The sequence below is a fragment of the Lasioglossum baleicum genome, chromosome 5 (assembly GCF_051020765.1).
Source record: "Lasioglossum baleicum chromosome 5, iyLasBale1, whole genome shotgun sequence".
NCBI lineage: Eukaryota > Metazoa > Arthropoda > Insecta > Hymenoptera > Halictidae > Lasioglossum > Lasioglossum baleicum.
This window is the reverse complement of record NC_134933.1, coordinates 11515947-11540499: the sequence shown is the minus strand read 5'-3', so window position 1 is coordinate 11540499 and position 24553 is coordinate 11515947. Positions and strand designations below refer to the sequence as shown.

General features: G+C 38.5%; 1 protein-coding gene across 5 annotated transcripts in view; it reads right to left on the bottom strand.

The window, feature by feature from the left end:
- Positions 1-24553, bottom strand: part of LOC143209217 (rho guanine nucleotide exchange factor 17) — a 63796-nt gene that overhangs the window by 11174 nt on the left and 28069 nt on the right. For all 5 annotated transcript variants that reach the window (XM_076424586.1, XM_076424588.1, XM_076424589.1 and 2 more), the window contains exons 6-12: positions 23680-24099; positions 20380-20683; positions 19068-19368; positions 4527-4604; positions 1473-1550; positions 786-890; positions 14-130 (exon numbers count right to left, since the gene is read on the bottom strand). In XM_076424586.1, coding sequence (XP_076280701.1) covers positions 14-130; positions 786-890; positions 1473-1550; positions 4527-4604; positions 19068-19368; positions 20380-20683; positions 23680-24099 — 1403 coding nt within the window. The remainder of the gene's footprint in view (positions 1-13; positions 131-785; positions 891-1472; positions 1551-4526; positions 4605-19067; positions 19369-20379; positions 20684-23679; positions 24100-24553) is intronic.

The following is a 24553-nucleotide window of genomic DNA, read 5'->3' as shown; positions in this document are numbered from 1 at the left end:
AGATCCTGCGTACCTCGAGGAATCGTGCAAAAGCCGGTTTCGCTTGACAAGCCGTCTTTATCGACTCTCTCGCGGACTTCCAATTATCAAGGTAAAGGGTGTACGTGTCCAGGACGACTGGCTTCGTGAACTGTAAAGGAAATTTCAGAAATTGTGTCCAACATCAACATTCATCATCGACTGTAATTATTATAATTAGACTGCGGATCTTAATGCAAAATAAAAATGTTCTGCATTGATTGTGGGAAGATGAGACAAAATAAAAATTGATTTCATCCCTTAATCACTTTGTTACATTAAAAACGACATTACAATATTCTTAAATTTTTCTAATCCTTTACTGTTTTATATTTTACTTAACCAATTTCTTCATAAACGCATGAAGATCCGCAGTATAATTATAATAAATATCGAAACTCATCGTGTTGCATTCCTAATGATGAAAATTAGACATTTCTTCCGACCTAGGATATTTCCATTCCCTATGATTTTTTAATTGGTATTTAATAGCTCATACAATACCTAAATATTTAGTAATTCATTAGAATAATTGTATAGCAATTTTGAATGGTGCAAGATAAATGCAAGAATTATTTATTTTTAGTTTAGTAAATTCGTAGTGCTTGAAAAATACATATTTCTAGCAATTGATGAAAAACGTCTGGGTTACGAATCGAGCACCGGCAAATAGAGATTCTAAAAACGAGGTGTTGGATAAACTTTATCGGATTTCAATTAATAGAGATCGACAGTGTTCTATCGTGTATATACAGAGGAAAACATACCACATCGAGAAAGACATCGCCAATTGTCTGTTTAAGTTCCCAAGTATCGAGCTTTTTGCGCAGTTCCTCCAGAAATACTTCGTGATGATTGAGGATAGAGGGTACCTGAAACATGTTAAAATCATCTTTCAACAATGCTGCTCGTCTCGTTGATAAGGAACCATTCTACATGAAATAATAGACCGGATAAATGGCACTCTGTGCTGGACGGGTCGTATTGTACTTCACTTGTATTCAGGAAGTATTTTATGCGAAATGAATATGGATGCAGTAAACTGAATTCAAGGACTCTATCGTCTGAGATTCGGCTTTCATACTGGTTTCGACTGTGTTACGCGAAAATTCTAGTGCACTATATTTAATAGAATTTCAAGCAAGTAGAGAAGTCGGAACATAGTCAGACCTGACAGACAGCGGATTTTATGCATTTATGACAACAATGAGTAGGTGTAATTTAAAACAGTAAAAACATTAGAAGGATTTTAAAATACTATCATATTATTGTCAGCATATTAAACCTATTAAGATAGAAAATAAATTCCATGTAAAAAATTTTTATTTTGCATAAAGACCCGCTGTCTACTAATCAATATATTTTTTATCAATATATTTACCTCACATTATTTGTTTAGAAATAATGCACACAATGTGCAGAACTTAATAATGAGAATGATAAAGTTCTTTTACCTGGTAAAAGATTTCGTCCACTGTCGCTGCATCCACCAAACCGGCATTTTCGGAACTCTTCAATGGTTGCAGGTATTTCTGAAATGAACCAGTGATTTTAGTATGATTAAAACTATATGGAAAATGGTTCTGTACGAAGGAAGAGCAACTAAATGTATTACAACAGAAATTGTTCCGTAAAACGCACCATCGCTTCGAAAATAATTTATGAAACTTGATAAACTCTTCAGCGTTTACACGAGACTGGCGCCAGAAATTTCGAATATTTAAAATTTCTAGCGCTCCAATTTTCAAATATTCAAAATTTCTAGCGTCCCAAATTTCAAATATTTAAAATCGCCACCGCCACAAATTTAAAACATGTAAATATTTAAATTTCCAGTGCTCCAATTTTCAAATATTCAAAATTTCTGGCGCCGAAATTTTTTAATATTTGACAATTCAAACGCCCCAATTTTCAAATATTCAAAATTTTTAGCGCTGAAATTTTTTAATATTCAATAGTTCAAGCGCCCCAAGTTTCAAATATTCAAAATTTCTAGCGCTGAAATTTTTTAATATTCAATAGTTCAAGCGCCCCAAGTTTCAAATATTCAACATTTCTAGCGCTGAAATTTAATATTCCATAGCTGAAGCGCCCCAATTTTTAAATATTCAAAATTCCTAGCGCCGAGGTTTTTTAATATTGTATGATAGCTCAAGCGCCCCAATTTTCAAATATTCAAAATTTGAGAATGGTGACCCTGAGTGACCACTCGTGTGCTAGGGGTTGAATTCAGAACACACGCCGCGCTGGTGGCGGATGTTGGATGGCGGGCGCGAAGGTTGCGACCTATTTTCCACGTAGATTTTCAATGGTGTTTATGAAGAATCGTCCTTCCTTGATCATATCGAGTCGCAGAGGCGGTACGGTAATTACGAGGAACTAATTGCAGGCATTATTTATCGATCGGACGCGAGGGGGTGGGGGTCTAGCGAGCCGTCTCTTCTCCCGGTACCGAGTAACGCGTCGAAAGCGGAGACGCATTCGAGACCAGCTTCTTGAAATGTCAAACGGTGAGGAAAAGTGTTTTCTCCTTCGGGAGGGTTTTGTTACTACCGTGTTGCGCATAATGGTTTTGCATTCCTTGTCCCGTATTTACGAGAAAAGAAATGCAAGTGATTGGAGAGTGTAACGATGAATAACTGCCCCTTGATACTTCGAAGGACATCGATTTTATTTTATAACGCCCGGAAGGTTGCAATTGTCTAGCTATTTAATGACGCGATATACATACAGTGACTCTAAGAATTATAAGCATACCAGACTTTCTTATTATCCGCTAAACTTCTTATTTTATATTGCATGGAACGTTGCAATCTGGTACACCTTCCATTTTAAAGTTGAACGTTACGAACATGAGCTCAATAACCCCTTACAGTTTACGATATTTTCGCAATTTTATCGGTGCGATTTCAATACAAATACAATTTAGTTATATATAATTATACGTACTATCGGCCAGTTTTGCACGGTCGAAAGCGAAATGTCATTTCCGTATTGTCATGGCAACCCCCATTGACCATCGGATCCGAATTTCTCTGAATACCTATGCCGATTTCGCTAACTCATAATGCCGTTACTTTGAAGTCCATCTTTGTAAATGTCAGAAATACGTTCAACAGTTAGATACGTGAAATTCTGTGACGTTGGACTGTAATGACGCACACAATTCGGGTAATGAGGAATTCGAGTAGAGCTTTGGAGCTCTACTAAGCTTGGATTACATTAAAAGCTTTGCTTCGTGACGCAAAGTGGGAGCTTCAACGAAATCATTTTCATTTAAAAGTCTGTGGTTTTTGTTTCATTGACTAGACGTTTTAGAGATGAAGTTTTGTATAATTCTTTCAAAAGCGAATAATTGCTTAATCATAATTAACCATTGAAATAATATGCAGCATAACGACAGATTTAATTTAATTTTCTACAACACATGTTAAATTTACTATCTAAATTTGCAAGATTTTATGGTAATTCATCATGGCGTTTTCTTTCTCCATTTAATTTTCCTGGAAAAGAACGAACCAGGGCATTCTCACTGCGATAGTGTTACCATGTCAACGAAATTAAAGCAGTTAAGTAGCTTTCGCAAAAATCTGCAAATTTCGTAATAGAACTTCCACGAGAGCTTTGTGAAATGGACAAACATTTCCATTTCTTCTCTGTTTCCACATGTAACCTTCTGAGAACGAATGTCATCATGTCCACAGCATCAGACTTATTTTTGACATATAAATTAAATCAAATTCTAGATACAATTTATTCTTTGCTTTTACTGTTTCCAATTACACCTACCCATTTTTGTTATAAATGCCTCAAATCCGCTGTGTAATTATAATTGATCGGACTGATTGTCGGGACAATTTCAAGAATTCACCGCACTGCGCTCGTAATTCGCGCGCGGCATATTTAATCAAAACAACAACCGGGAGAGTTACGGGGCTGCATAACTTAGCGAGAAATTGCTCGACAAGTAGATCACTGAAGTGGAATCCTTGTCCGAAGTAAATAAACGGACAACGAGCTTGTTTACGAGGAACAAGGTCGCGGCTCCAATGTTCTAAGAACTTTCGTGGAACACGTTCCAGTCGATACTTCACCGGAAGAGAAAATAATCGGCAGCGAACACCTAACCGAAACCATTTTTAGAAAAGAATAAGCGTGGTAAAAAGAAGAAACTGTCCCCTTATTAGCATCAAAAGAGAACGTGAATTAGCATGAAAATGAACGTTCCTCTATATTTAATGGCAGTTTACAATTAACTGCTTGATGCAAGCTTACTCGAAATTATCCCCAATCCATTATCCAGTAATTCGAGCATTTTGTATTAATATATTCGTGTAACATTATTTTTACAGTGATATCATTATTAGTAAACAACGTACGCGTGGATTCTAGAATTATCGAGTAAATTGGTACTTCGGTAAAATACGCTTTCCAAATACGATATCATACCGCATTTGATAATTTGATATAGCAAAATTGATTTATAATTTCCATTAATGTGTACTTACATTGACTAGTATTTGCAGTGCCTCCACGTAGGATCGTTCAGTATCATAAAGCTCCACGACAACGTGAGTCCTGGTGTCCTGAAACATAAACACAACATTTCCATGTAAAATTAATCATTTACAAACGTTTCTGCGTCACTCCTGCTCGTATGACAATGATCGAAGCTTGAATTAAAGTGAGCAGGTTTCAAAGAAATCAGAAACAAATACATAAATACAATATTGATAGAAATGCAATAATTTGCACTATCCGGAAGCATAAAGCTGAGCATGTAGCTACAGTAAATCCTCTATAGTCGCAAAAAGGCCGTACACGATAAACGCAAAGAAATATCCCCTCCACTATAGTAATCTGATTTCACCTCGCGTATATCGGTGTGAACCACTACTAATGCGACGCGGAGAGTCGCAGTCGCCGGCACAGTTCAAAGGCCCGTGCGTCCTCCAAATGTAATACCAATATAAAATCTTTTTTATTATTACTTATTTTTTTTATGAAACTTTCACCAATATATATTTGTGGCATTTTTCCGAATAAAATAAAACCAAACACGATATAATTTCAACTATATTTAGTGTTTTAATTGACGATGAACGTTTCGGGCGCAAGGAAGGACAGCGTATGGGAAAAAAGAGACTCTTAACACGCGCTGTCCTTCTCTACGTTCGGCTCAGGTTTTGAAGCTCAAAAAAGTAGTGTCCGTCTACGAACTTTGCAAAGGAACCTCCCCGAGGCTTTTGCGACTATAGAGATTTACTTTCATAAAGAAATTTACTGTATTTTCATAAAGCTGCGACAGCTACATGCTGCCGGACAGCCAAGAACATGAGTGGCATGAGTTCGATACATAAGGTAGCACAGGCAGTAAATTACTACTAGTAATGCAAAAAGCGAGTCCCTGTGCTGCCTTATCGAACTAGTTCGGACTGGGAGGATTGGGCTTGTTCTAAAAAGGTCCCGGATGAGAGGTTTTTTTAGTGGGTATTGGGGGAACCGAAGATCTGTTCCCTCGGAGTCTCACACTACCCCCTTCTGGGGTGTACGTAATGGTATTTTTCCTCTCATCCTTACAAAATAAAAAAAAAAGCTACATGCTGCCGAATAATGCAAATTGCGCCTCGTGAACGTAAAAATAGGGCTTCTGGGCGATCGCGGAATAGATCGATCTTTTATCTAGCACTTTTGACTACTGGAAAACTCCATCTTTGCATTATTTAGAATTGAGAAGGTACATCCCGGATCCTTGCACCCCTGGAAAAACGAGTCTACTCCCTTAACCAGTAACTGAAGAGTCAACATTTATTACAGTCAATGTTTTTTTTATCTTTCTCATAACTCGTACGTCCTAACGAAATTTTGGTGTAGTCTGCCTACAACCGTACGAATTACTGTTGAAATCTAGTAAAAAATTGCGCCGATCATATATGAACGACATGGTATAATTAACGCGTTAAGCAGGTATACTAATTTTCAGTAGCTAAACCTTTGCTAACGTGTCCTGAACACTTGTTGGAGGCACGACGAGGCTGTTACATGCTGATCGCGTTGACTCACGATAAAGATCACATGTAACCACATATCGCGTGAGCACGTGCTCTCCGTCACGTGTTCACCGTTATTGTCATAACACTAACTACGAGAAAAACTGTATCTATTATGTAACGTGTAAGACTGAACAGATAATCTTACGTCCTGGTACCCGGCTGCAGCCTCGTAATCGGGGATTATGACATAAGCGTTGTTGCATCCCCGTGCATATAATAATTTATGCGTTAATAGAGTACTGTGTCAATTATTTCACTGCGTCTGACAAGATGTACTATATCGAATATGAACTTAGCTTTAATAATTATCCTTACAACTAATACCATCTGAAATAAAGGATTAAAGAATTTCGTGATAAGAAATAATACGACACGTTTAAATGCAGGGATTATCGAGTAAACGACAAACGAGAAATTGTTGTTGGAAGGTAGAGTCAAACCCACAAACTACGACCACAATTTTTCCTCTACAGTTGAAAGCTTGACAAGCCAATGGAACAAGCTTCTGTGTACAGGTTTGCTTCGATGCATGCATTAAAGAAATTTCGTTAGCGCTGAAAAATCGCACGACTGTGCCGCCAATTGCAGTTTCAGAGTTGAAAAAAAAATAGAACAAATTGGTTTCACGGTCCGACCCGTTCTACCAGAAAGAACGACCCTTCCAGTGGAATGCAGCGGTGCAAATCGTTTGGCAACACAACCTTCACCTTCTGACTCAACCTCCCGTATATTTTCCAGCAGATGACTAATAAAATGAAATTTCGCAAATGTAGAAAGTGTGGTGGGTGGAAGCGCAAACATACATAGATTTTGCGTCGTATATCGACTAGGCGGTGAACTAGGTGGGGGACACGGTTGGGAAAGCGTAGAATGATCGTGTTTATGGCAACGCGTTCTGCATTCGCGAATACAGTGGGTGCTCAAATGATTAGGGCACTCGAAACGCACGACTTCACGCAAAATCAACGGGAACCTTTCTTATTGTTGTCATACGTGATCGTGCATCGTGTCAAAAGCTTTCGAAATAAAGGATCATCCACATGTGAAGCCCAGATGTCAACACTAAGCCAGTTTGTTTCAGTAGAATGTAGTACTAGAGTCGCCAGATTAAGACTGGTCCCCCACTGTACTTTCCCCTTCCACTATCTATTCTCCCACCCTTCCGTCACGATCGTCGGTCGGTCACGTGACGCGATTCGCAATCTCATGTCTAGACTGCGGATGTTTATGCAATTTGCGATTTCTGTACACGAATTTTAAGAAACTCAAATGGAATCTTATTTTCTGTGGTAGTAGCCATCTTAGATCTGAAATAAATTCAAATCGTACTAAATTCTATCATATGTTATATCCTAGCATTCTTTGAAAATTTTCAAAAGCGGAAAAGATCCTCATAAAGATGCATAAAGATCCGTAGTCTACTAATCACGTAACAATCCACGCGAGAATGAGCTAAAGAATAACAATTGAGTTGCAATTCATGAAACAACTCCAGGAACATTTCGAAAAGTCATTGAAAATTTCCACGTGTAATTGTAACAGATTTCACTTTCAATGGAAACACAAGCTGGGAAAAATTCCAAATAGTTTACGTTTTATTAAAGAGAAGCATGTGGGCGCGTTTTTTGGATGGCCCTTGACATTTCGTGTACGGTGATCCTGGTCATTTGAGCACCCAGCGTAATAAAGTGTAATAAAATCGGGTCGAGTGCGGAGAGGGAAAAACTTGTGACGGCGGTAACAACAAACACCGTTTTCGATGCGGGTGCACAGTGCACGTTTAGATGGCTCGGATTCGTGTAAGCATGAAAAGGAAAACTACCCACGCGGACTGTGCTGACACGCTCGTTACTTTCGCTGTCCACCGACGTCTGGCTGATGAGTTTCCGACCAGCGTTCATCGTCATCCTCTTCTACCACCTTTGCTAATCCTTCGCAATTACGTGAACTTTTCACTTGCATATCAATCGCGCGGACTCCTATCTGGATCGCTCCGCGTTTTCGATCGACACTGCACGGAAAAATCGACAACCACTATCATCTCGATCCAACTTTTTCTCCGGCGTCGACCGTACTATACTTAAACCGACGAGACACACGATTCTTTCCAATTTTTGCCCTATCGTTCTTTCTCTTGTGGTATTTAAACACGAAATCGATTCTTTACGAAATTCGATTACTTTTTTGTTACATGTGCATCAAAAAAATGTGTAGGTATAATTTAAAACAGTAAATATATCAGAAGAATTTTTAAATACTGGTGTATTATCTTCAACCTATTAAACATATTAAGAAAATAAATTTCTATTTGACTGCAGTTTGTTGAAATTCACGAAGAAAATTTTTATTTTGCATAGAGATCCGCTGTCCATTACAAAAAAAATGTTCATTTCCCCGAATATATGCAATTTATATATTCCGGTACACTTTGTAACAAATATAGAAAGATAAATACAATTGTGTTGAAAGTAATATCCCCCCAATGATAACAGAGCCGATTTAATAAAACGATAAAAACGGCGAAAATAAAATGTAAAAATGAAATATAAAACTGGTGGGTAGGAAATGTGAAAATAGCATATAAAAATTTATAGGTCCTTTAAATCGCACACCTCTCAAAACAGAACGAATTCCAATTTGAAGCACTTCCAATTATAATTATTTATCCTAGGAAAATTGTTACGAACCCACGTTTACGAAGCACTTGCATTTTATTTTTAATGAAATACTATGGAACACCTTATATTAAACTTTCATGGTCCCATTTTAAAATAGACTGTATCGATACTCTGCGTTAGTTTAATCTCGTTTACGTTTACTTTCGCAAGATTAAAGAAGTAAATGGAACTGGGAGGAAAAGATCAAGAAGATGGGAGATACGTTCGAGCGTGATTTGTTCGAGGTAGATGATTCTGTTCTCTGAAAAATTTATTGTGGTTGAATGCAATTTCTTGTAATTAGCCAAACAGTAATTTCAACACACGTTTGTTTGCTGGAATGAACGCGAGATCATTCTCAGAATACGTTTACCTGTATCGGCTGTTCCAGTAAAAATACCCTGAATCGCGTAAAAGTTGTACCCGTTTACAGAAGCGAAAGAGTTATAATATCGGAAAAATTAACGATGTGAGAAAAGGAGGTTTCTTTCGATCAAGGTTCCCCTTATCAGCTACAAGGGTCATTAATTTTACACCGCTACTTTTATTGGTAACATTTCCTTGACACCGTGGCATAAGCATTATTAATAACAAAGAAGGATAATTACAGGAGAGTTACGTTGCTCCTAATTATCCACAAAAAATCCGCAATCTCTACTAATTATATTAGATGACGGTCAGAAATAATTCCGAAAATAATACAAGAACAAAGTACATACCCCATAAAGCAGTGGCACAGTCGAGAGTACATGATCCGACGCGTAAAAGTGAGTGGATCGTGTACAGTTAAATTTTTTCATACGACGTTTTATTTCTGTACTAACTTCATTGAACGTGTAATAGGTGAACTGCATCCGTTAGCTATGACTACGATCAACTAAAATAGAAAATAGATTCTAATAAAACAAAACGGCTGGCACTACCCCTGGCAGAGGATGTGAATATGAAAATCGTAAATATGATGTCGCAAGAAATCATTGAAGTATTTATCCGAGTCGAAAAATACTATTAACCCTTTTGCAGTCGGAACTGTTTTAACTTGAAAATTAGACATTTCTTCCGACCCAGAATAATTCCGTTGTATACGATTTTGGTAATTTTCTCGTATCAAAATGTAGTATTAAAATTTATTCTGCAATTATAATTATAAAGATATTTTTATTCCAGTATGTATTATGATAGAAATCGCGCAGAATATAAATAAATTTAATCTTGTTATTTTTATAATACAATATGCACATCAGCTACTTTAAATGTGTGGTAATTGACTAGATACCAACATATTTAATAATGTAAACAATAATGGTACTCGACTGCTAAGGGTTCAGCAAATGAGAAATTATAATTAAAATTTAATAAAATTTAATAAAATTGCTCATGTCTTCTAACTATAAAATCTTTGCTAAGAATGTGGAACAGCGGCCCCGTGACGCGGCCTGTACACGAAGTGAAAAACATTGAAGGTTCGTGGGAAAAACTGATGGGCAACGGCTCGTGTATATTGATTTAATGATCGTCAGGCTGCGTACCCTCGATCGGAGAAATTCTGATCTCGGAATCACGGACAAAAGCTGTCTCGTGTCCCTGCCGGAGGCTCTCGTTGCAGTGGCATGTGATTCAGCAGCGCCACTTTAAAAGCTCGGCCCGCACTCGTCCGCCAAAGTTTTGGCGTTTTACAGAGCTTTCACACTTCGAGTTGGATGATCATACGTCGAACACGTCGTACGTGTGCCGTTCCACGGTGTGTTATATTTAGCGAGCTGACTCAGGCCCCCCTCGTGAGCTTACAAGCTCCCTTTTCTATCTTTTTCGCTCCCGAGGCTTTCCTTCTTCCACCGAGAACCTCGCTATTCCATACGATTACCGAACTGATTACTAGACCGCGGATGTTTATGCAATTTACAGTTTTGTCGGAACGGAGTGCCAAATTTACAGTCGAAGATCAAATTATCGGAGCCGCAATACGAAAAATAGATCTATTGTGCATGTAGTAGATAATTTTTATTTTAATCGTCTTCAAAAAGAATTCGAAGACATTTCTTTACATTGGGACTGCAGTAAAAATTGAGAAAGATGAACTAAGATTCCATACAGATATCTGTCACAATTTCTGCTATACTGTTTTACGTCGGACATATCGTTTTTATTTATTGTGTGGATCTGCCCCCATGTGGCATTAAACAACGACAGCTCAACGAGAAAAGATCTGAGAACTAAGGAGCTTTTCTAAGAGGCAGGCAAGCGGAGAGTGCACTCTTTGACCTTTTTATTATTGCAACGCAGAAGGTACATGACGAGCGACTTTACTCGTAACTATTATCGACAACCTTCCGTGTTAAAAAGGAAACATAATCGTGCGACATAAACGTGTTATCAGAAGTTTGTATTATTGAATGGATGACAATTGATGAAAATGTTACATTTGTTACTTCATATTTTCTCCATAATATCGCGACGTAACAGAGAGATAAATTACGATTGTTCTATGCGACGCGATAAACGCGGGTTCAATGATTTAAAATAACGCAGAAATTATATAATATAATTGCATGCTAGAATCATTAAGCAAACAGCACTGTAAAATCGGAAATGATGAGGCTATAAAGTCGGACACGCACGAGGCAAATCGAAAGAGATATTATTACAGTTTTGGTGTTACGGATAATCGCGTGTGTTAAATAGTGATGGGTATGATTCTGAAGTAAAGTATTGTTAAGTAAGTTTTTGTAAGAAAAGTCAATTCAAAATTCAAAATTTTATTTATTGCAAGGATGCGCATCAAATGCTAAAAATGTATGAAAACTGTGTGCAGATATGTGTGTTCATTGTAGCCATTTTCTGATTGTTAAATTTAAAAAATGAAAGTACACATGAATTTATTGAATTTATTGAGTATCGAGTCTTATGTTTCCCTCGCAGTAATGACACCGTTCATGTGTGTCTAAATGAATATATAATTTAATTCAAATAAATAAATAATCAATTTTAAATATTCTTGATGGGTGAATTTGGAGTGCAAAACCTATAACAACGTATGATTGCAATTAAGGTCCGTATGAATCTGCAAGTATCAAAAAGATGCGATAGTTTCACAATCTAATACTGTCAAAACTCGCGAAAGAATATTATTTCAAAAACGTTTGATCAGCGAATTACTTGAAAATCGCGAGAAAGAACTGGATCGCTCCCATCACTAGTATTGAATAGTCCCGCGCGAAAATTAGTTACCGGTACGCAGATTCAGCTCAAAGGATCCCGCTACGAAACTATAGCCCACGAGTTTTAACGTGTTTCAAAGGAGCTGCGCTCGTAATCCTGCCTAACTAGTGGCGGAACCGAAGGTTAACCTTTGACCTTTGCCAAGTATCAGTATTACCCGTCCAGTACTTATATTATTTCTGTTATCCTCCAATTAGGCGGATCAAACAACTATTTCTTCGATACTCCGAGCTGCATCGCTGCGCGATTCTCGTGATAATTTTCGATATTCACTGCACAATAATAGAACGAACGTCAACGGTCCGCCATGCCGTTCCATGAACGCGGAAGCAGTAGCTGAATACAATTACATCGCGGTTACCATTAACTGTGAAAAATTATGATCGACCGTTTTCTCACGATTGTGCCTCGAAAATGTTAATTATTGAACGGGATATGGGAAAACGATGTGCATCATCGGAATACGTTCCACGGTCGAATTCAATATCAGACAATACTTTAACTGGTCGCAGTCTGCATTGAAGCGGATGCTTCGTTCCAGCAACTGTGCAGTCAAATATGAAATTTTGTCCGTACGGTATAAAGGATTTCCATGAAAATGTAATTGCATTCGACGTTCTCTAAATTCTTAGTAAAACTAACGATTCTTTAGAAATATGTTCTGTTTGAAAATCTGCATTGATTCCAATATGCGGGAGTCAAATGCAATAGAAATTTCTTTCTTCTCTCAATGATTTTAGTATGCCGGGGGCAATATATTGATATTCTTAACACTAAAACTACCGAGCTTTAAAAGTAACTGGTACATGCTCCCTTATAAAAATAACAAGATTGATTTTATTTAGATTTTGTGCAGCTCCTATTGTAATATGTGCTCCACTGAAGATACCTATACAATCATTTCTTATACAATTATTTTTATTAGATCAATAATCGTAAAGGGTTTAGTGTTAAATTGTTTTAAATGTGTCCATTTTTCCAAATGTTGAATCTATACTCCAATTTTAAAAAATTACTGCATTCCTTTCAGCTCATCGGAATTAAAAAAAGAAAAGAAACAACTGTCTGCATAGCTCTTATATTTTGCAATTAGTGAAGACAATTTTTATTTCGCATGAAAATGCGCAACCACAAAATAATGAAAATGTAGAAAGATTTGAAAAGTTCGTTTGTCAGTCGCTTTTTGAAATTATTAAGAGAAGAAATAAACGTCTACGCAGCTTCTGTGTTTATCGCGATGTATACAGAACATTCCTGTTTCACCTAAAAATCTGCAGTCTAGTAATCCGAAATATTTGAGTCGAGTGCGGTCCGCGGGCGCGGGCGTGTGAAATAATTACGAGCGTAGAAGTGGCCACTCGACTTCCGAGAGCAGAAGGTCTAAAGATTCGCATTTAGCAACCGGCCGTGCTACTTGTTGCAGAGACGCGATTATTTCGCACGATTTCTTAGATTATGAGCAGCAAGTGGTACACGTTGATCCGAATAGAATCGAGAATAAATAGAAGGTGGCCGAGCTTACGTGATGCACTAGCAAATATGCCGTTACTCTAGTCGGGTAATATTAGTTCTAGCCGCGGCTAACAGTACTATGAAGTCTTTGGAATCTTCCAAACAACTTTACGGTCGATACTCGTTTTCTCTGATCCTACCAACAGAGAAAGGATATTTCAACAATTCTAATCAGCTCTCCGTCTACAGAGTATACCCTGCCATTCGAATAAACATTATCTCCGGAGCTATTCTCCTCGATCACAATACGCAAACAAAAGCCGTAGCTACCACCGGTGTGACTAATCGCTCTACCACATCGAGAAATTAATTGAAACTAGTCTACAAAGCGTACAATGTTCTCGTCGATTACCGTTACCATCCTCGGGATACGTTTTTCAAAGGACTCACACGTGACGGACACCAGACGTGACGGGTGTATCGAGAGCTGCGGCCTCGGGGAGATAGTGAAACCTCTCCGAAACGTCTGATCGTCACGAAGGGTGCCTATGTCCCTCTTGCTCTAAGCTACACGACGATGATTCCCTTCTATCAAAGGTATATTCCCGAGCATCCCGGCGAACATGTCCCGGTGCACCCCGATTTTCCTAGTAGGTTCACACGTGTCGGCTTTCGATTTTCGCGGCAGGTATCCCGGCGAGATTCGCGAGATTGCTGGAGAGCTTTTGCGGAGCGACAGCGAGACACGGCGTTACGCCTGAAACTGGCGACCCGTCGCACAACCACAGCTAGTCTGATCGATGCCCAAGAGAATAGCGGCCGCTGCGGAGGAAGAGAGGCAGATGTTTCGGTTCCAGAACGCCGGCGCGCAATCTCACGTGGATTACACGCGCGCCACGGTATCTTGCCTGCTTGTTCTGCCTGCTCTCTGCGTGCAGTACTCTCCTCTACTCTGCTGCGCTCTGCTCTCCTCCGTTCTGCTCTGATCTGCCTTGTCCAGCCTGCCAGAGCTTTCCCGCCACGACCTTGTCCCGGGGAGCCAAGCTCCGACGACCTTGTACCTTTGCCACCAAAAGAACACCCGATCGACAATCGCCTCTCTCGCAAAGCGACGCTTTCATTCCCGACTCACAACTTTAGTTGCGCCGCACTATGGGCCAAACCAATGAAATCTGTGTGTCAAAATCTCGATAGAAATGAGATAGAGCGATGAAATTTGATTTTTTTTAAATGTAAGCTGAAACTTTGCAGAATATTAACCTTGAAAGAATTCGTTAAACTTGCACAATTTCAAGAAAATCGTGGTTTTTCCAGGACCACGCGCAGAACAATTTTTTTTTAACATGCTATACCCCGTAGATTTTTTCACGCAGATCTCAAATCTGGTTTCAAAATTTGTCTACGACCTCAGGATTTTGCAAGAAATCGATTTTTGTGAACAAAACTAATGAAATCATGTTTTCGTTGAAATGAATTGATAAACCCACTAGTTTGAAGGTATATGTATTGTATTCTCATATATAAAACACAATAAAAATAAATATCACGAAGTATTTGAACGGTTATTTGACGTATATCACTTGACGAACGGTCGCATGATGAATCGCTGCGATTGCTTTGGCACTCCTTGTAGGCTGTGTGTGCAACTGACTTTTTCATTTACACAGAAAGTGAGGTAAGCATTTCAGCTTTTTAATTTACTTCTCATTTTTTAACTTCTGGTGATAAAAATAAAAAATAAGATATCACATATAAAATATCAGGTATAAGATACCTTATTTCTTTATTTTTATCACCAGAGGTTAAAAAATTTGTTGATGAGAAGTAAAGTTAATAAACCACAATTTTCTTGAAATTGTGCACGTTTAACGAATTTTTAAAGGTTAAAAAACGTTCCTACTATAATCTCTCTATGTTTCCCATATTTTGCAATGTTTCAGCTTTAATTTTTCAGCTCTATCTCATTTCTATCGAAAGTTCTTTGATTTTGACACAGATTTCGTTGGTTTGGCCCATAGTGCGCCGTTCAACCCTGCAAAAGCTCCCGGATCTAGCCTGCACCCTTCCCGTAGAATTCTTCCCCGCGACCATTAGAGTTTATTTCGCGATACCGACCTTCGATGAAGCTCTGACGTTTTTCAACGCTGCCCTCAGAATTGTGGTATCACGCTGCTAATATGTTTTTAGCCAGGGTAGATGTACCATTTTGGCTAGTGAAATTGGTTATGCGGACACGAGAATTGTAGCTTTCAATTTCCACAAATCTTTGTTCTAGAACAGACGACACAACAAATGTACAGAAATAGTAGGGATTATCAATATTTTTTATTTTCGTAGCAACAAATCCTATTCTTTCTGCTTTTTCCGTATTTCTTTGCATTAATTGTATTATTTTCTTCTACTTATACTAGTCTTTTTTCTCGCTTAATTTTTTTCTCCTCTTCTTTGTCTTTAGCCTGCTTGATTTTCATCCATTTATCTGATGTTACTATAACAGGTAAATTTTCACCTGCTTCTTCTTTCGCTCCGTTTTGTCAACTTGTATCATTCCGTTATATGAACTAATCGGGGAACAATAGTGTTCACACAAGAGAATATTCACATAATAGAACAACAATGCTGAAAATTCTATTTTGTAAATGCAGGATTAACCCTTTGCCGTATTTTAACGAGTCAGACTCGCGATGAAGATTTTAACGAAGTCTACCAAATATGCATGTTATGCGTTTCTTTTTGAATCAAAATGTTCTACGACATTTTTGGCGATGAAGCCGTTTTAATTACTGTAACTGTAAAGAAAATGTTACGATAATAGGTGAATCCTTTTATTGAACTCAATATGAAACATTCAAATTCAACGTGAAAACTTCTAATTCATTCTAACAGCAGAATATAAAATAACAAAATTCGACTGTACCAAATCACCGAGCTCGAAACTTTCAATACCAACTGAAGTAGACTAAATTCTTCCCAAATGATTAATCCTCTAACGAAGTGATTCGCAATTAAACGGTCAGAGGGATTATTGAGAGGACTCGAGCTTTATTTTCTCGCGTAGTTGGTATGAACTCTCTGCATCGAGCATTTGTAAAAAAAGAACAGAATTTCAGACACCACGCAGCATTCATCAAAATGATGAAGTGGGCGGGAGGGTTGCTATAACATTGCGGGCAACGTACGTGCGATCGAACGTCACGTTTGCCGTCGACGTCACCGCGCCCGAATGTCGTAAATTGTCAGCATCGCGATCCATTCATGAAGATCTCGAAATCTACGCAATAGCGTGCAAGCCGATGACATCAGGAGATAGATAAAGAGCTCACCTGAAAATATCTTTGTGTATCTGAATAGTGGCGCGCTATTTCCGTTAATCTTCGTATTTCATAAACTACCGAGAGAGCGTTACGTTCAACTTTCATTTTTCCTCGATTTCACGAAAAAAATCCGATCAACGTATCGCGACGTTTGGCAGGTCCGAATATATTTCGTTGAACGACGTATATTCCCTTTTGAACCGTTGCGAGACATATCGGCTATCGAAAGTTGAGATTTTCGCATGAAATTCAACCACCGGACGTGTTCTTCGTGTTTTACTTGTTTATGTAACTCGACATTTCGTTCATCCCGCTCTGTATTCTTGGAACTTAATATTTTTATATGTCACTGCATAATGGTCACTTCAAGCTGAAGTAAAAGTGAGTAATATAAGCCTGAGGAAACGCAGAGTTCCGATACATTTCCGTAAACGTTCCGTGCCCCGCATCACAAACGATTCTGCTTTCTCTCAATCGGAGGAAATCCATTTTTCTCCGGTATGACTAATTTCCGCACGCCGCGGCGCGCCGTTGGTTCGCATCACGCACACTAATCACGATATATACGGCTGATGTTGTTTTCCGAGTAAAACAAATCTACTTTCGTGCGTCGGGTTTGTCGCAGTCATTTCATCTTCCGTACGAATTGTACAACCATTTCTATTTCGTCTGGATTTTTCTGTGAAAATGTGATTTTTAACCCCTTGCGGTATTTTAACGAGTCAGACTCGTGATGAAGGTTTCAACAAAGTCTAACAAATATGAATGTCATGAATCTTTTTTTAGATGAATTAAAGTTTGATTCGTTTGCAATCAATTGCTTAAGTATTAAAATAAATCTGTAGCCATATAAAAAATCTCATTCCTTAATGACTTTATTGCATTAAGAACAACATTATGATATTCTTAAATTTTTCGAATTTTTTACTGTTTTGTATTTCACCTCACCATTTTCTTCATAAATACATAAAAATCTGCAGTCTAGTCATCACAAATAAAAGGGATATTTAGGTGGCTACATTTAGACAAATCTCCGAAGAGTGTCTTCGCTAGTGAGTTTTTTAAACAAAAATGAGTGGAAAAGCTCTGATGGTCCCCTAGGGGTTGTCAGGAAGAACGCCGCATGTCACATACTTTCGCTTTCGAGATATTGCCGTTTAAAGTTTCGAATTGCATTATTTTTTTGAAACTTTCGATTTTGTTTTCATAACTATTTTTCTGGTAAATACGTGAATCCTATACTAGAAAGCTCAATTAATGCGTAAACTAAAATTTGACGAAATTGTGGCATGCGGCGTTTTTCCTTGCAACCGCAGGATTCTAGCTGGTGCACATGATCGAACTGGTAGCTCCACAGGCATGTGACACAGAGGACCATCTCGTCAAGGTATCAAGGTCGGATTGCATAAAAATGTTAGTCGACGGATTCCACGCGCATCGGCAGAGACCGATCAGTCCCCGGGTACACCTAAGGCCAGGAATATCCTCGTAGATATTCGCGCAGCCGCCCCCGCTGTGCCAGAATCAAGGGGACACTCTGCAAATCTCGAGTGCACTGGCCAAAGCACCAACTCATCCCAGAAATATGGCCGAACATTATTATTAGATTACATTTTCCCCGCCAGCCTGGAGTCGTGTATTACAAATGACGACTGTTTGGATAGTTTGTTCGTTCATTGCTGAAATGCCCTGTCCGAGAAGCATGGAAACATTAGGTTGACGAAGAACGAGTGACCGAGCCCCTACGGTGTCATAACTAGGCTGTGAATCTTTTTGCAAATTCTCACTTCTATTCGCAGGAAGAACTAATTAGTGGATGTCTCAAGAGCCAATTAATAATTATCCAGAAATCTTTCAACAAGACATTTTTATAAATAAACTTTGGTGTAAAAAATACTGAACAACACCGTTCAGATTTCTCGCGATTTCAATAAAAGCTTGCATTGAACAATGACAAACAGTTATTCTTGGATCAGTCGGAACCCCTGTTTATGAACAAATAAAAGCGACACCCTTGAATATGTTCGCAACTATGTATAAAAGTTACTGAAAAATTTGTCGTGTAAGTGACAACAACTTTTTTTACACGATGAATCGCCTCGGAAATTGAAGGTCATCTTTGTATTGTTATGGTCATAGTTCATTAGCGACTTTTGTGAAAAATATGGTGACCTATGCTACAAAATGAATACTAGGTCGCGTATAAATAAACATTTGTTTAATGTGAACTATAAGCTGCTGTTTTTTCATCATAATATTTACAACATTTTACTCCAGCATCATTTTATGGGTCGCGCAAGCGTTTCTAGACGTTTCCATCGAACTAATGCAATATTGAGCTTAATGGTACTCACGTTTCGATGTGCTGGTGCGCGGGCCACCCTTTCCGAAGAACCTCGAAGTAGTTCCGCCAGGAGTTCAGGACTTGGTCCCGGAAGTCCTTCGAGTTTGCTCGGGCTGGAGGTTGTTCGATGATGGCAGGGTGTTGGCGGCTCGGACCCGCTGTTATTCGAGCTGGTGGTGTACGAAAGATTCGCGGAAACTTTTCTACGTGGACGAAGACCTTCCTCGAGAGCGATGTCGGTCGCTCGTGGCTTCGCCATCTCTGCCTCGAGCATCTGCCCGTAGGGGCCGCGGAGAGGCCTCTTACTATATCTGAACAAACAAATATGACAGTGACTGTAGATCTTTAATCTTAGAAATAAATAAGAATCTAGAATTAGAAATAAAGTAAATTGTATTACAATAAAAGAAGAAAACCGAAAAAATTGGAACAATGTCACACCGTATTTTGGTATTTCTGAAATATAACCAAAAAATATCGACATAATAGTATAATTCCCGTTGGAAAATCAACGGCTGGCTTATTTCTGGAGGTATGCCACCAATTTAATTTTAACACTTGATCCTGAATGACTTCCGGGATAAAAGCGTATTCGTTCACCCCTTTGGGCTAACGGCTACCTGTGTACCAAATGTCAGCTTTCTAAGGCTTCTGTGTTTCAAGATTTTTTTACCGTTACAGAGGACAGAGGAAGTGTCAATTTTATATACAGGGTGAACCACAAATCGTGATCAGTAGAGGTTACTGTTAGCAGTTCGATCGAAAATGTTTTCATCAGGTATACACATGGTTTATAGAAAATTTTTCGTAAAGAAATTTAAAAAGCAATTTTTTAATGTTATGATACTTGTCGAATTCGTCGTGAATTCCTCTAACAAATTAAGATAATTAATGGTGACCTTGAAAAATCACAAAAAAAGAGTTGACGAAAAATTTGCTATAATCACGTGAGAGCTCTTTTGAAACCATGCTATATACCTGATAAAAACATTTTCGATCGGACTGCTAATAAGAGAGTAATCTCTACTGGTTACAATTCGTGGTTCACCCCGTGTAGATAGATTTTACATTTCAGTATAAATCTCTGTTGAAAATTCACGCATTTCAAAGCTTAATTAACATTAATAAAGTACAACAACCATCCCGAAACGTCTGCTTGATTATTTCCCGCTACATACACAAAAGGGAGGCGACGAAAAAAGGTACTCTTAGGCAAACAGCGGACTCTGTTACGTCCTCTCCTCTTAAATCCTATCCGTAGGCAGACACTTCAGGTCTATTTGCATTCTATTCCGATATATTAGCGGTGGTTCTCGTGTTACCTTCTAGGCGTGTGGCCCTCGCAGTCGGAGAGGTCACTGGGCGTCGCAGGTGGCTCGTCTCGTTCCTCGCTGCTCTGAGCTGACAGCTTGTTCCTGTCGGTGTCCAAGGGCTCCGGCCATTGGGTTATGTACACGCCCTTTCTCCTTTTGCTGGTATCCCCTCTGCATCTTCTCGTTTTACCCGACGGCGAGGACGTCTCCGAGGGTGCCTCACTCGCTGCCTCGCTACCCTCGCTAGCTTGGCTCAGCCGTGGCTCCTCCGGTGGCGGTGTTATTATCACTTCGTGCGGCTCTATCCTATTTTCTGGGAGATACCACTTCGTATCATTTATTGGGCAACATACTTTCCATTCTGATCTATTACTTTTTTCCAGTTTTGAGCTAACTTATGATTATACAGCGGATTTTAGTTTAAAACAGTGGATTTTAATTTAATTTAAAACTTATAGTTTTTTTTAGGAAATAGTGGGAGAATTGAACAGTAAACCTACCACTGCCGGTCAAATGACCGGTTTTATATTTTTCGTCTTATAATTATTGAAATTACAAAATTGCTTACATGGAAATTGATTCGATAAATTTCTTTATCCAAGCACATATTGTAATTAAAGTAGCACTAAATCTAAATAAATAGAGCCTTGTCATTTTTGTAAAATAAAACACATTTTAATCGCTTTTAGTACTCGATAGGTTTAGTGTTAAAAATATTGTCATATTATTGTCGACCTATTAAATCTATTAAGAAAGAAAATAAATTTCTATTTCACTCCAGTTTGTTGCAATTTAGGTTAAAAATGTCCATTCTGCATGAAGATCCGCTATCTACTTATCGAATAAACCTATGGATAAATATCTTAATTTTACCTTCGAATTTTAATTTAAAAACGCTACGAATTTTCGTTCAAATCCAATAGCACAAGGTATGGTGAAAATGTTCAGGGACATCGCGTGTACAACGCAATAGTTGACAGTTTAGAATCTGGGATTCATAGACGAAACGAAATAAATGTTTGCAGTCGTTGAAGAAACGGCACGCTGACGAATAGTATTCGTCATAGTCAAACAGATCCCCGTGAGCTAGGGGATTTATTGTGATTAGCGAACTCCAGCCACGGGTAAACGGGCGTGAAGTCATCAATAAGGATGGCTATAACCCGATGACGCTGAAATTTCTATTTCGTTTGCTGGCAACCACAGTTCTGAAAATAGATCGGCGTGAAATAAAATGGAAACTCGGGTGCACCTTTCTGACTGTATTTCTGTCGAAGTACCGAAAATAGTGCTTTATGCTCTAGCCTTTGTCACGGTGAACGAGAGAAAACATTTTGTTGTTTATCCGTGTCGCTTTGGCGCTGATATGATTTATTTTGTTAACAATTTTAACAGATCAAGATTGATAAAACATAAAATCAGCAGTCGATTATTAAGCACACACTCAACGAATGATCGCTAATCTTCGTCACCAATAATTCGCGTAAAGAAATGATATTAAATTCGAAAGGTTATAGATCAATATGGTTCAGAGGAAGGACGTCAAGAGTATGAAAATGATCCTGACGTCCAGAATGACCGAGTCACACGGAACAAGGTGTGAATCTGGCACGAATAAAGTCATTAAATTAAAATTACAAGCCCTGACGATGTCAGCATTAATAATACTATGTTGCCAATTTCTACTGACGAAATCAGTTGAATAATAATAAGCTGTCAGGTTACACTGAAACCAATTTACAAGTTCTACCGTATCCCAAGCGTTGAAAATCCTGTTACCTGAACACTGTCAAGCGTCAATCGGAAAATTGCACAAATAAAATTACAATGTGAATCCAATCTTTACAAATTCCTACAGGAGCACTGTTCTACAGGCACAAATCGCCTGTGCGAGATATCAAGAAGCTTCGCATAATAATTTTTGTTACGAAACATTCATACTCCTTTGCAGTAATTTCTTTCTTGACAGCATAATCTAGTGGCTTTATTAAAGGTCTCGAGATTCGCACAGTAGAGCTTCCGAGTGTTGAATGTCAACGATTAAGAAAGAGATTTCGAGTAATCCTTCTTAATCCCCAACGATCGGATCTAGGCGTCTCGGACTGGCAAGTGACACGAGCAGCAGACACTTTGAGTATTTAAAACCAGAGGTGCCTAGCAGAAAACCCACTAATCACGGCTCCGCAGGCAACAGACGACATTTCATTCAAGAACAAAAATCGCGGCTTGTTCTTGTCAAAGATCTCGTTTGCCCAGCGAAATGCTACTAAATTGTTGTAATCTCGTACCCGATACTAGCTTTCGTCTAGACAGCAATTTTACATATTTATAACAGGAACGAATAGGAGCAATTTAAAGCAATCGAAGGATTAAACCGTTGCCTTAAAATCACGTTTCAGAGACGTCATAGGTTTCGTACGGCAAACTTGATCATTTCTAAAAGCAGTCTAAAACTTGCTGTACCATCATCCACAATATTGTGTACATTGTTAAATATGTTGGTATCCAATCAATTACTACATATTTAAGTGTTGTATGAGGTATTATATCAATTTCATATCCATAAAATGAGAAAAATCGGGTAAAATGGAATTATTCTAGGTCGGAAGAAATGTTTAATTTTCAAATAAAATAGCTACGACTGCAAAAAAGGGTTAACTGTTTTACATTGATTTCAGACTCGACATTGATTTTTGCGCTTACTAATTTTACCAATTCATATTACTAGCCTGCGGATCTTCCTGCATTTATGACAAAAATGGGTAGATGCAATTGAAAACAGTAAACCAATTCAAAGGATTGAAAACTGTCAACATATTAAAATTATTAACGAGGAAAATAAATGTTCACTTAGCTCCTGTATCTTGTGCTCGATGCACAAAAATTTGATTTTGCATAAAGATCCGCTGTCTACACATTACATTTATCCACAATGCCAAAATGGCATGGCACGTGAGAACAATTGTGCTTCTTAGCTGCTCCGATAGACTAATAATGTTATGTACAGTAGGACCTCGATTAACCGGCTTGATCGGGAGACAAACAGCCCGGGTAAATTGAGGCCCGATGGATAATCGAGACCCGAGAGAAATGTACACAATTAAAATGTAATAATTAAAATGTACATTATATTCCAAAGTGAATATGTTATTTTTGAAAATTTATTTCTCTTCATAATATAATCATATCTAAACGCATATTTGTTTATAATCGGGATCTAATCGAGATTCTACTGTGTAAGAAATATGTACCACCGCGATGGGTTAAACAATTTTCGAAATCCTGTATGACTGTAATGGCGTCGCTCACCTTTCTGCACGGTCTCTTCGATCGCCGAGTTCTCGACGAGCGGGAACACGGGTTCCGATGTGACGATCTCGATCGGAAGACCATCCGGTTGCACCAAATCGACTCTCGGCTCGTGGATTTCAGGAACCGGCGGTTCCGGGCTGGTGAGGGCACTGGATGTTGCCAGGCTGTCGGAACCATCGCTTCTCGGTCGAATCTCTTCGTGATTTCCGGTCTGCGGTACACCCAAGCCTTCCGCCGAACCGACAGCGCTGTCGACGCTTGGCGTCGATGTTCGTGGACTTTGACGATTCGGGCTGTTCTGCGGCGTCGAGACCACCGGACTGACATCCCCTCGCCTTCGTGGCAACGTGCTCGCACGGACATCCTTGTTCTCCGTACGGTTCGACGTCGCTATTGGCTGAGCCTTTGTCCGATTCCCTGAAAAATTCAAGTGTCGTTCAATTTCTGGAAGTCTACTGAAATAACATAATCGTAACATCATACATCAATAAAACGTCATAGCTATTATTAACCCCCGCTCAACATTTTGACCTGACGCTGTTGCAATAATTTTATAACAAGCTGACTGCGGATTTTATGCATTTATAATAAAAATGAGTGACATGTTATTATCGGCTTATTAAAATTATTAAAGGCAGAACATTTTTATTTCATTCCAGTACCTTGTAATTAATACAGAAAAGTTTTACTTTGCATAAAGATCCGCAGTCTAGCAATAAGAGATAATTATCGTTACATGTAACAAGCTGACTGCGGATTTCATGCATTTATAATAAAAATGAGCAGATGGAATGTAAAATACGAGAAAGATAAAAGGAATTTTATATATATATATATATATATATATATATATATATATATATATATATAT